General features: G+C 42.8%; 1 protein-coding gene across 12 annotated transcripts in view; it reads left to right on the plus strand.

Annotated features, from left to right (window-relative positions):
• The window catches only part of Antp (homeotic protein antennapedia), a 166,482-nt gene that overhangs the window by 135,055 nt on the left and 18,266 nt on the right, over positions 1-13,161 (plus strand). For 11 of the 12 annotated variants that reach the window (XM_076626293.1, XM_033342765.2, XM_076626291.1 and 8 more), the window contains one exon: positions 9,758-11,337. In XM_076626293.1, the coding sequence (XP_076482408.1) occupies positions 10,533-11,337 (805 nt within the window). In that variant the 5' untranslated portion in view covers positions 9,758-10,532. Of the gene's footprint in view, positions 1-9,525; positions 9,548-9,757; positions 11,338-13,161 lie in introns of those variants that run through there. The other variant, XM_076626297.1, reaches the window with a different exon arrangement.

The following is a 13,161-nucleotide window of genomic DNA, read 5'->3' on the forward strand; positions in this document are numbered from 1 at the left end:
TTTACATTCACAATTTGTCCAGTTAATGTGTAAAAATATGTACTACAATTTTCCATATCCGTATAAATATTCTATGTAAAATATCACGTGTAATCTATATACAGGGTGGTTGGTAACTGGTGGTAGAAGCGGAAAGGGGATGATTCTACGCGAAAAAAGAAGTCGAAAATATAAAATAAAAATTTTAAAAATTAAAAAAATAACGCCAATCGAGACAACGATCTACAGTGAGATGCGTTGCAACGAGACGCGATAAAGTGCAGGCGTACCGAGCCAAAATTCAAAGTGGATTTTCTCGAAAACGAAGCCTCGAACGAAAAATTTTTACTCTATATTTTCGACTTCTTTTTTCGCCTAGAATCACCCCCTTTCCGCTTGTACCACCAGTTACCAACCACCCTGTATATTTAGTATATTAGTAACAATTAGTAAATAAAAATAGTAAAAATAAAAAATAAAAGTATAGTAATAATATAAAAGACTTAATGGAAGACTACCAAGAAAGAGGAGAATAAGTCAGGCTACTTATTTCTTATAGGAAAACAGTTTTAAAATTCAATGTGTTTTCAATCAGTGCCACGCTACTAAAATTCCTATTTAGTTTCCAAGTTAAACATACTTTTTATCTTTCTCAAAACTTTGAAAGTCACACTGTTAAGATATTCCTCGTTTGTCTGACAGAAGACTTGATCAACTTCAAGAAGCTTAAAAAATTATATGAAAATTGTATGTGATATTTGAGGTTAAAAAATTATACGTCGTATGAAAATTTTCTTATTTAACCCTAAACGTTAGAATCGAAGAGCCAGCAATCCCGTGACCTCCGCAACTTTTTGTTTCGTCGTTCGTTTGAAAATGATACGCGCAACATGGACAGGAAGTTGTGCAGAATGTGTTAACGAGATTCGAAATCGGGCGGCGCGAAAAAAAAAAAAAAAAAAAGAAGCGAGAAAGAAAAAAGGAAATCAATCACGTTGGTAGCCGATAAAGGTTTCATTGAAACGAGTGTATCTACGAGGACAAAAAGCGTTATCGAGCACGTGGCTACCTTCGATCTACGCGACCGGAAAACAAAAACAACTTTGGTCGGGACAGCTCGTTGAAAAATACGAGCGTTGATAATCTCGAATGCAGAATTGAGAGGCGAGCGAGAGAAAAATAGAAAAAGATAGGATGGTAACTGACGCGATGCGACCCAAGTAAGTTGTAAACTAACAGAAGAGAGAAAAAAAAAAAAGAAAGAAAGAAAAGGGAGGTTAAAATGTACGCGAGGTTGTAATACATATCGTCGGCTAGCAAAACACTGGTAGGATTTATCTACGACGTTCATGGTCTACTGTTTCGACCCTCTTCTTCCTCTTGGCACACCCTTCAGCCAGCAACGCTACCCGGAAGTCTATATGTGTCTCGGTATCTCTGTTTATTATAAATATGTCTAAATATACCAGCATTTTGGTACTCACGATGGCGAATTATCTTCAACGTGTAACACGATCCTGTGGTTTTTCGACCGTTTCAAAAATTGACAGATGCTCACGAAGAATTTAATAATCTGCTTTTTATCTGTTCGAACTCGATTTTGTTATATAGCTGTATATTATTCGCCGCGATTTATCGTGATCGGTAATTTACACTTTGCAAAGGATTTATGAAATATCGGTACGATTTTGATATCATACGTCGTAACGAATTAATATGTTGATTTTGCGAAATTGATTGTAAATAGCATATTTCATAAAAGCAATCATGTATGTCAGTATACTTGAACATATCGACCGGCGTGAAAATTGTATATCATTTATTCACCACGCAAAGTGCTATTGCGCACTTCCATATTATATGATACACCGATACTCGGAAGTTAAACTGGTTAATTTTATTTTTCATGCAATAGTAGCTCGTGCTCAGATAAATAGATTCAATCGCTAGGCGTTCATATATACGAATATAATAATTAATAATAATATAATAAAACGCTAAGCTGTTTATCCAAACAAATGAAACTGTGTAAGCATACAGTGACTGCAAAGAATATTCACGCGCATCCTTATCTTCCAACGAAGCGTTTTTTATTAGCCTCTGCGCTTCATAGCACTCAATTTTGCTTGTCATATGTAAACACCGCTAAACGATACGAACTTCAATATACACTTGCATGCAATTGAGCGGAGATCTCGAATAAGAGTCCGAAACACACGCAGCATGTTTTGGCAAGGAGCGATTAAGTTACAGTGTATCAGGTTTCAAGCGCCTAACGTGCTTCCTTCGTTTGTAAACATTCGCAGATATCTACAGCTTGTTATACTGAAACGATCGACAGGGACTGCAAAGCTATTTCGTTGACAACTAAGTGATTTTGTCATTATTACCTAATGGCCAAATCACCGATATACCTCTCACGCAATTGGGATATTATGCTACTAAATCAACTACTGTCAGAATGTGTCATTGGTGGTCGCGTATTCGAGCATTCCTTTTTAGGTTAGGTTAGGTTTAAGTAGGTATTAGGTTATCCGAAAAGTGTCTTTCTTTTACAGACAGGCGCGTCTTTGTACAAACATGAAACCTAATCTATCAAACGTTGTGGTCTTTATCTTGATGGAATAAAAAGGATCATACATAATTCTATAAAATAATAAAAAACAGAAAATGTTGTGCGTCCATTATTTTCTTATAAAACGAAAGAAACTAATACATAAATGCTACAAGCAATACAATGTTGTAAGAACGTTCGTAGCTCCACTGCTAATCGCTTTAAAGTATCCGCAGCGACCTTTATCGTAGTTGAAAGAACCTACCTGCTGCGATACTAAATGTTATCGGATTCCTGGTGAAACACGTTCGCCAGGATGGATTTTGCAATCGGTGGAAGAGCGGGACGGGAACGAACAGTCAGGTCCGTTTCTCGCGGTCAGCTGACGCGAGACGATGCGAACTCGGTAGGGGAAATGGAATTACGGATGCGGCGTGCGTGGAGAGCGACATAAGCTATTGGGCGGCCGGCTTTTGAGCGGCCTTGCAAACTGGTTTCCTGCAGGCCGACTCGATTATGCTAATCGCATATGCATGTTAGCATTTGGCTGATCCGCTGGCGTGTTGGTTCTCCGTTCACCGGTCCGGCTGCCGCCAGTTCGATGTGTGTTCGCGTAAACGATCTCACACACGAATAGAACCGCGATCCTTTTCGATGGAGCAGCGGTGCGCTCGAGAAACCTTGATCGCGGCCACCCTTCAATGCCTACTCGACCTTCCGCCAGCTGGACACCTTCCACCGTGCGTAACGGTATTCTTCGCTGATTTCCCTCGACTATACTTTGACGCTGTCCGTTACTCCTCGTGCGAGGTTTTTCCTGCCGGGGATTTTTCTACGGGATGAAAAGAAATTCACGTGGATTCAACGATAACAAGTTCGTTCGCTTTTTATTCTTGTATACGCTAAGAAGAATGTTGGGATAATTGTTTAGAAAATATAAACATATGTGTGTGTGCGATCTGAATTTATAAAAATGAGGAACGAAGAAATTACTCGAAAATACGGTAACGCTTGACCTGTTTCTTCGAGAAAATGAATTTATTACAGTGAGTAGAAAAAGTATTCGAACATCGTGGTATTTATCGTTGCTTGTACGTGTGTTTTCTCGCCTGTGTCTATTAGCTTTTGAAGGTGTTGGAAATGTAGAGCAAAGAATTAAAGAGGAATCGATGAAGCAGCAAGACTAAAACTTTCTTTTCAATTTTCTATACTTTTCATTCGAGAGTAATAACGTTTGAAATAAAGAAAAGCATAACGGGTGTACGTATATGTGAATATCTTCGAGGAACAGTTCGAGCGATATCACATTTCGAGATCACATTCGGAGAAAGATCCCGTCGGTGTTTACCACGCGCGAGACGCTCTCGCCGATAATATCACTCCGTTGCATTCCGTTCTATTTACATTTCGTGTGCATTGTGGTTTTGCAGATTCATGGGTCGAATCGAGGTGGCGAAGCATCGCGAGAATCAAGAGATATAGCGATTGCAACACTGCCGAGTTATAGCTATCTTGTTGCATCTAATCTCAGTTCTCGACGACTCGCCTCCAACCATCCAGAATGAACTGTATATATTAGGTTGGTAACTAAGTTTGTCATTAGTTGGTAATGACAAAATCTGCAATCACTTAGTTACCAACCCGATACAATACATTTTCGACTTTCGAAAATCTACGAGAAATCGGCCACGATTTTCGATACACACTCTGTAGTTCTCGAATCGACAACGTCTTCCATTTGCTCTTGTAACTTATTGTTACTTGTAACTCTTGTAACTTATCGTTGTTGTAATCGTTTCTTCCTATCGTTCTAAAACGGATAATTCTAACGAGCCAAATAAAGAGGGCGTTGGAGAAGTAATCGTACTATTGGTGATTGCCACCTAATGACAAAATCCGCAATCACCTAGTTGCCAGCCCGATAGAACGCGTTGTAACGCAGAACGACGATCTTCGCGAAACTCGAGTTTATCCGCGCTTCGTCAATTTCCGATTGAATAACATTTTTTTCCTAAATACTTGCACATACTTAACATTGAAAACATAATGTTTCTCGGGACTGAAGTATCCTAGCGAAAATTGTCATGCTGAGTGTTCTAATTTTTTTTTTTACGCGAAATAAGATCGACAAGAGTGCGTTTTACTACGCCAATGAACGTTTATCGTCGGCTTTCTCGGCTCGATGGCTACACATATTCAAGAGGATGGAAGTGATGCAGATTTCGAATCGAGATAAGGGCACGCTCAGACAATTTACTATGTAACAGATACGTTTGCTAGAAAAAAAAGTGGCATAATTATTTTATTCGAACTGGTTCGTGGGTTCGAAAATGCGAAGGATTTCTTTCGTTCTCGTCGCGTAACTTCGTAACCGGACTTCGCTAAGCATTTGCTTATTACTAACGCGGTTCGTAAATTAATGACATGCAATTAGTGTTCCCTATGAGACTTTAATTGCGCTGCTACGTCTGTTTCCACACTGCACGATCGATGTAAATATTCATCAAGCTCAACGATTTCGCGTACCGATATTTGTAAATTTTGTCCGATCTTTATCTATTGCAACTTGTTTCTTCTGTGTTAAATTACGTCATACTGAAAAAAAAAAGAACAATCTATAATTAAAGTAAAAAAGTCAGACACGCGGTTTCAATTATGCTGAAATACTATGTGGGGATATAAAAAATGTAGATAGATAAGTTAATCGTGTAATATCTTTCATCCTCTTTTCCGGTATCACGACTCGAAGAAAAAATGTCCGATAAATTGTCCGATAAAGCGATCGATAAAATCTTTCATTTCGGGAAACTTTGGATAGAAAAGTTCAAATACTTTGGCACGCGTACGTCGCGTACGATCGCTTCAAAATTTTCAATAAAATCACCAAATTATTAAAATTGAAGATCGAGGAAGTCCTCGACCTTAAAAAATTAAAAGTAAAAAAAAAAAGAGGAAAGAACCAAAAAAGAAGAAAATAAACTTTGCCAGAGAAATTAAAGCAATACTCTCATGGAGACTCAAACATTTCTAACACCAGCGTTTACCTTAGTTTCACGCCTATGTATCAAAATTTCCAAAATTCCAAAATTCCAACCGAGCCTTCAATTATCAAATATTTTTCCGAACATTCATCAGTCTGTCGTAAATATATTCGCCGAAACGAACTTTCCAGCTATTCCACGTGCGAAGCGTTTATCAATAGCTGGATCAGACGCAGCGGAAGTTGGGAAAAAAGCGGCCGCGAGAGCAGCGGGAAACGCGCGGTGGTCGCGGGGTTCCGATCGACGCGGCCGGAACTGGAATGCGCTCTCAAGGTCGTAATTTTATGTTGGCTGTTTTTGTTTTTTTTTTTCTCCTCGATGGATGGAGAGCGAAGAGGTGGCCTGGTCTGGTTCGAGGGTCACCGTTTTACGACCTCGTTTAGTTTACGACTGTTTCACGGCGTGCGAACGACTGGCACGAGTTACGAGTCCCATAACTGTCAAATCCCGCCGCCACCGTTTACGGTGACCACTGAATCTTCCAGCTGGCCGCGATATTTCGTCGTTTATTCGAACGACGCTGTTCGAACGACCGCGTGAAACTTTCATGGCTGATCGCGCGACTATTTCACCGCTCGATTAGCATTCGTCAGTTTATCGCTCGGATGGCTGGTGGTATCGTGTTTCAACGCGAACGTTTTTGTGAAATAGCAGCAGGCAGCAGTTTCTGCTTCATTTTTTCCTTTCTTTCTTTCTTCCTTCATTCTGCTGTACGTTTTATGGCTTCCTGTTTTAAGCCAGGGGAAACGGATATGGTGACGTTGGACGTAAAGAAGATGCAGGCTATTTGCTAATTTAATAAGATTGCATAGGTAGCGTGGCGAGCGAAACGGAGGCAGGAATTTTATATTTGAATGGAAGATCGGTCGAGTGAGATTTCACCGCAATTGGTACGCCATAGATAGATACGTTATCCGGTTTTATTTAAACGTTTTGCGACTGAAACGCGTCGCTGACGCGGACAAGTGGTTATTTTATTCAAACGGATCAATAGCAAAATGTGTCATGTAAATGGTGCAACTTGCGAAACACTACGTTTCGATGTTTATACGTTGTACGTATGAAAGTAGGATTGAAAAAAAGAAACCTGCTGATAGTTGCATTTGATTTCGACGGTGTGTTCGAATAATTACTCGAAAGGAATGAAACGAGTTTATGCGCTCGATGGCTTTTGCGAGAATCGTTGCTCCAGCTAATAGAATGACAACTTCCTTTTACAGCTTGATAACAACGACTAGTAAACAACTGCGAGGGACAAAGAAATTCCCCAGCGAGGAGCCATTTTGTTAACTAGAGGCCATCATAGCTGCCTGACGTCACTTCCATATCCAACTATGGCGTCACGTGACGCTCCACCCTGTTTTCAATCACCTTGGACCCGAACCCACCCAGCTGTCAGACACGCTCCACCCCGTTTTTTCCACTCTTTCTGGCTATCGCCATCGCCATCTGCCGGCAATAATATGAACTCCTTAGAGCTTTAAATGGCTAGCTAGTTTATGCCCTTTCCGGTCGGTGTCACCACCGAATAAAGCTCGATGACCTGAATTCGTGCCCTTGAAAAAGTTGCCGCGTGCAAGCAGATTTCGACATCGATAGTCACGCGGAAGAATTTATCTGCCATTTTTCCAGTCATTTCCACCGCTCAGGAAGCGGCTTTCCGTTAAATACGAGTTCCCTCTACGTAATTAAACGCCACTTTCCGACCAGAGAATAGCAAAAACGTTTTCACGGCAAGACAATGCGAACGTTTCCGATAATACCCAGGCGTGACGTTTTCCATTTCAAACGGTTTATTACACGGCTGGCGTAACAGCGATCGCGTTTAATCGCGCCAAAGTAGGAAGCTCTGCAGCTAAGCTGCGTTCGAACGAATCTCTTCAAAAGAGGGGAAAAAGACAACAAAAAAAAAAAAAAAAAAAAGAAAAGGAAAAAAGGGAAAGAGGATAGCAGACGGAAGCAAAGTGTTACGCGTCGCGTGGTTCCAATGGAAACGAGCCGTAAACCTCGATCGCTGGGAAAGAGGTTGGCGAGGTAGAGAAACGAGAAACAAAAATAACTCGCGCCGCAGAAGGACAATGTTGCTGTTCCGTGGAGGGGAAAGAATACGTAAGGGCGAGCCCGTAAAGCGGGAATTGAGTTAAAATCCTGCGAGAGGTAGAATTTATACGCGATCCAGGCGGGCAGCGGTGCGGGGAGCGCGGCCAGCCGAGTACGGAGCGCATGGAATCGCTATCGGCGGCCATTCATCAATCCGAGGAATCAATACGCTGGAATTAATGAAAGCGCCGCGCGAACAGCGAGCTAGCGGCCGGAATGTTAATCGCGATCGTCCCGCGTCCGACCCATTCCCGTGTACAGCAAACTCCCAAGGGCCCCACCTCCACCCGTAGCCCTTCAACCTGCCACCCCTCCCCTTGCCCTTATCCTTCCCCCCACCCTTCGAGCCCCTTGTACATCCGTCCCCGTCTCCCATGCCCGCGTGCTCTCTACCATTACCAATACGACCACCGTGCTGCCCACAATGCCGTCGCACCGCGCATTCTATTCTCTCGTCTGGAATCGCAGCCCTTTTTTCCCTTTTTTATTACTTGCGGAATCGGCGATCGTTCGCTCCTCTCACTCTTCCAACCAATTTGTTCTGTAGATGGCTGGTGTTTGTTCGTTTATAGGAACTGGTTCTAGGAATTGTCTGTTTAATTGTTTAAGGCTATAGTTAGTATAATAGTAGATGTGCATTCGGACCAACTGGCGTTCTGCTGTATGAAGTACCCGAAAGCCGCAATGCACGCGTTTGCAAGTTGATTGCCAGCTTTTATGGAAATTTCCATTTTTATCTAACAAGAAATCTAGGAAGAGATTCGTTTTATTCGATAAATATCATGATAAGTTATATTAGTATGGTATATCTTGGATATCTCCCCATATTTTTTTTTTAATAAACGCGTAAAGATCAGTCTACTTATAAGAAGAATCTGTATACATATTTACTCGTTTTCAAGTACGCGTTGAATTCAGAACGTCAGTTTATTATTCGAATACTCATTCACTGTAAACATAGCTTAATGCCACGACTGAATTGATAGAAAGCATTCGAAATAGATGTTTAGAGACTTTATTTGCATACTTCAGGCGAATAGCTTTGATTATGTGTAGAGTGTAGTCATTGCACGAAGGAAGTAGGTTTCGTTGTTGATTGTCTGGCATTTCAGTCGCGTCAAGTGGTATGAGACAGTAGGTACACAGACACGTGATATTCAGGTGGAGGCACTGAGTTAAAAACTAACTTCAGGACGATACCGGTGAAATGACGCACGGTCGGTATGGAAGGTTTCCGGGCCTGATCGGAAGATCGGGCCGGAAGATTGAAGATCCAGCCGATAAAGGACCGACGGATCGTCGATGTTTCGAAATTTTCGAAATTACCGGTATTGTCGCCACTTTTCGATCTATCGTTAAATCTATTATTAATTAAACGAACGTTATCGCTATGTGTAATGACTGTCTGTTACTCTATAGAAACGATCTCTTTAATAAAATCAATTTCACTGTATCGGAAATATAATTCTCGTTCTCTGGAACTTTGTTTTGCCTGATGTTCTTAAAAAGAAAGGCAACGCCACGATTCTAGTTACGTACTAACTAACGAGTTGCGCGGAATTCATGTCGGCAAGCAGTGCAACAAAAAAATTAGTAGACTTGGGGGGAATCTCGACGAGGCGTTCAGTAGCCGTGTTGCTTAATGGACGGGAATTTTCCAAATTTAACGATCGTTTAGCCCGCCCACACAGAAGGGACAGGCGAGTTTGGCGTCTGGGCGATGGCCGTCACCGTGACGAGCACGTGTGTAACTCGCCTTCTGTCATTTACAGTAAAACTCACTTCTGTTCGTTCAGTTCGTCGAAAGATCAGCAAACGGAGCTTTTGCCGGCTTCAGCGACTGTTCCAATGGACGAGCTCGGTATAAAACACGGTACTTTGAAACTCCAACGAAATTCCAATCTATTTCTATCTGTATGCTTTTTATCGTAGAGAAAAAGAAATTCAAAATGAACAAAGTATGGCGATGAAACGAAAATCTGTTTTTTTACTTTCTCGTCGAAAATTGTCGCCGTTTTAATATTCCACCATATTTCAATACGACGTACGTAAAATCAATTGAATCGCCTTTTTCATGTTACAGGTGTGGCATAACTTCGTTAGCAGGGTGGACAGAGGAACGGAACGTGTCTGGAGCGGCTTGGCGTTTTGAACGAAGGTACCACACCGAAGAAGAACTCTGATTACCATCTTACCCCCCCGCCCCCCCTAGTGTACAAGTTTTAAACCTGCCCCCTAAAGTATTCCCCGCAGCTTGATAACTCACGGTTCTGTAGTGCTCCAGTTTCTAGTTTTTCTTTCTATATCGATGAGTCGAGTGTGATAAACGGGCAAAGGAACGAGACAAGAGTATTATAGAGGGTATACGTAATTTGATGATACGCTAAGTGATACACGGTGATGTTGGTGTGATACAAAGAGTGTTGCGCGCGCGCGTGTTGTCCGAGAGTGAGCGTGAGGAGGGAGGAGAATCGCGCCGGAGGAGGAGGTGATAATACTATATGTATAAATAATAGAAATTTATTCATGTATATGTAAGGACGTGTGCCAGTGTGTCCGTACGCAGGTATTCGAGTACAAAGAAAAGAAAAAAAAAAAAAGAAGAAAAAGAAAAGAAATCCGACTATTAAAAGTGAAGAGAAGACAAAAACAAGCATACAGTTTGCCAGTACGAAGACAGGGAAAAACGAAGAGGAAAAGAAAGAAAGAAGGAGAGGAGAGGAGGAGTAGTAGGTGGAGAATAAATTGAAAACCCTGCGAAACGATCAAAAGACTAAGAAACGAAGAAGTGTGAGGACACGTAAGGGAAAAAAAAAGATCGAGGTGGCATTAGAAGGTGGGCCAGGTGGGACAGTAGCATGAGTTCGTACTTCGCGAATTCGTACATCCCTGACCTGCGTAATGGCGGGGTGGAACACCCGCATCAGCATCAGCAGCACTACGGTGCCGCCGTCCAGGTGCCCCAGCAAACGCAGTCGGTACAACAGCCATCTCAGCAAACCGGGGATCCATGCGATCCTAGTCTCCTACGTCAGGGAGTGCCTGGCCATCACTATGGGGCCGCTGGTAGCCAGCAAGATATGCCTTATCCGAGGTTTCCTCCGTACAATCGGATGGACATGCGGAACGCGACCTATTATCAGCATCAACAGGAGCACGGCAGCATGGACGGGTTGGGTGGTTACAGGTCCACGTCCCCGAGCCCCGGTATGGGCCACATGGGACACACACCGACCCCGAACGGACATCCGTCCACTCCTATTGTCTATGCGAGTTGCAAGCTTCAAGCGGCCGCGGTCGATCATCAGGGTAGCGTACTCGATGGACCGGACAGCCCGCCATTGGTCGAGTCGCAGATGCACCACCAAATGCATTCGCAACATCCTCACATGCAGCCGCAACAGTCACAACATCAGCAGCAGCAGCAGCAGCATCAACATCTTCAGGCGCAGCAGCAGCACATGATGTACCAACAGCAACAGCAAACGCAGGCGGCGTCGCAACAATCTCAGCCTGGCATGCATCCGCAACAACAACAGCAACCTCAGCAACACCAAGGGGTGGTCACGTCGCCGCTTAGTCAGCAACAGCAGGCCGCTCCTCAAGGTGCGGCCACTGCCAACCTACCGAGTCCGCTCTACCCGTGGATGAGAAGTCAATTCGGTAAGAAAATGTCTGTTGCTTGCGTTAAAATCGTGCAGAAAGTATATACAAATTCGCCGATGTCTCTGATGGATATGACATAACCTCATATTGCAATAACGTACGATGCGCTGTATCGGGAATTTGAAGTCCCTTGAAATACACAAAATTGTTTTAGCCGAATGAAAATAATAATTTAGTGAAACATAACATGAAAATAATAACTCGAAAACGTTACCTGGTCTATAAATTTAAAGGGTTAGGAAGGCCACTAGAGTAGTAAAAATCGAGAAGCAGCCATCTTGAATGTTGCATTTGCATCCGAATTACCCTGGTCGTTACCTGTGTTTCTAAAATTGTACAATGAACGTTGCTTCGAAGGAAAGAATCTTTTCTATCTGGCAGTAACAAAGAGAGAAGAGAGACGTTACATTCGTAAAGTCAGAGAGGAGATAATACGTGAGGCGGTTGTCGAAAATAGGCTCAAGGATTTTTCCGCGTGACCAAAAGGTTCGGATAGAAAGCAAGATTTCTAGAGAGGACGGCGGCAGGTAGTCGGCCGCTTTCAGATTTATGCAACAGTAGGTAAAACTAGACCACATTCGTACGGTTCGCAAGCCAAGATTGGCATAATGTCTCCAGTTTCTAGGTATACCGACATCCCGAGTTATTTATTGCCCTGACCTTTTAGCTCTCGCTGGTTTCACCACACGTAAGCGTATACCTCCCCATAAAAGTTCCTCTTGCTGACTGTGGCCGTGTTGGCTCCACGGCTTGGCAGAGTCTCCGCTCATCCACTTTTATTCCCATGATAACTCGCGGCTGCTCGCTTCCACTCAATGGTATGCTGAACTAGTTCGCTTGTTTTCACTCACCTTTCTTCGTCTGTCTAGTTAGACAGGAATCTAGTATATTGAACGACTGCTGCTTCTTTCTTCCAAGTGCTTTCTGTAAAGACGAGGGCAATTTCTATTTAGAATTCGTTCTATTCGACGAAATTCCAGCCTCTTCGTGATCTTTACGAAGCCGAGCGTAATGTATTCGAGGGAACAAGAAATATCGCCTGCTTTTCAAATATAGGGTTGTAGCGCAAGAAAAGCGTCAGGAAATCTGCTGGAGTCGACCGTGACTGCAAAGAATCGCACGGGTAATTTCGGAATAATGAGTTGGGAATTTATGGCAGCAATAACCAAGTGATAATAGCCGTTTTCTTTAACCCAGAGGTATCCGTCCCGGGTTGGGTAAGAGCACAGGTTCCGGCGCTCCACTGTGCTTGCTCTTGTTTTCTTCACCCTTCCCCTGATTCTGCAAATCCGAGAAAATGCCGCAACCTTGCAAAGTCAGGCTCCCTCGACCCCTTTTCCTTGTTACCTTAGCATTCAGTTGCTCGATGAACTCTGCTCGAGTTAAATCTTCGCTTCTTCAAGTCGAATTGCTGCAAGCACTTACTTACGTATATCAACTTTCAAGATACGAATTTTTTCCTGCTCTTATAAAATCGTCCACGAGCTGCCACCTGTTCTTTGCCGGATATTTTTCACGTAAGTGTAATTCGAATCTTTATACGTTTTATACTGTTCATTTTCTACACTTGATATGGAGAATGTAATAATCTTACGAAACCATCTCTCGGTTCAATTCGAAAGCTGGTACCAACCTGCTTGATTCGCCGATAAACGGTGTGGTACAGGAATGACGAGACTGGTCCATACTCTTCGTTGCCAGTCAAAAGAAGAAAGAGGATCGAGTGCCTGAATCTGCTCACAGATGTCGGCACGCTTAAGTCTTTCCGATGGGTTGTCCAACGATATATGTATTCGTTGCTCGTGCTTTATCTAGTAAGCG

The sequence above is a fragment of the Bombus vancouverensis genome, chromosome 18 (assembly GCF_051014615.1).
Source record: "Bombus vancouverensis nearcticus chromosome 18, iyBomVanc1_principal, whole genome shotgun sequence".
Classification (NCBI taxonomy): Eukaryota; Metazoa; Arthropoda; class Insecta; order Hymenoptera; family Apidae; genus Bombus; species Bombus vancouverensis.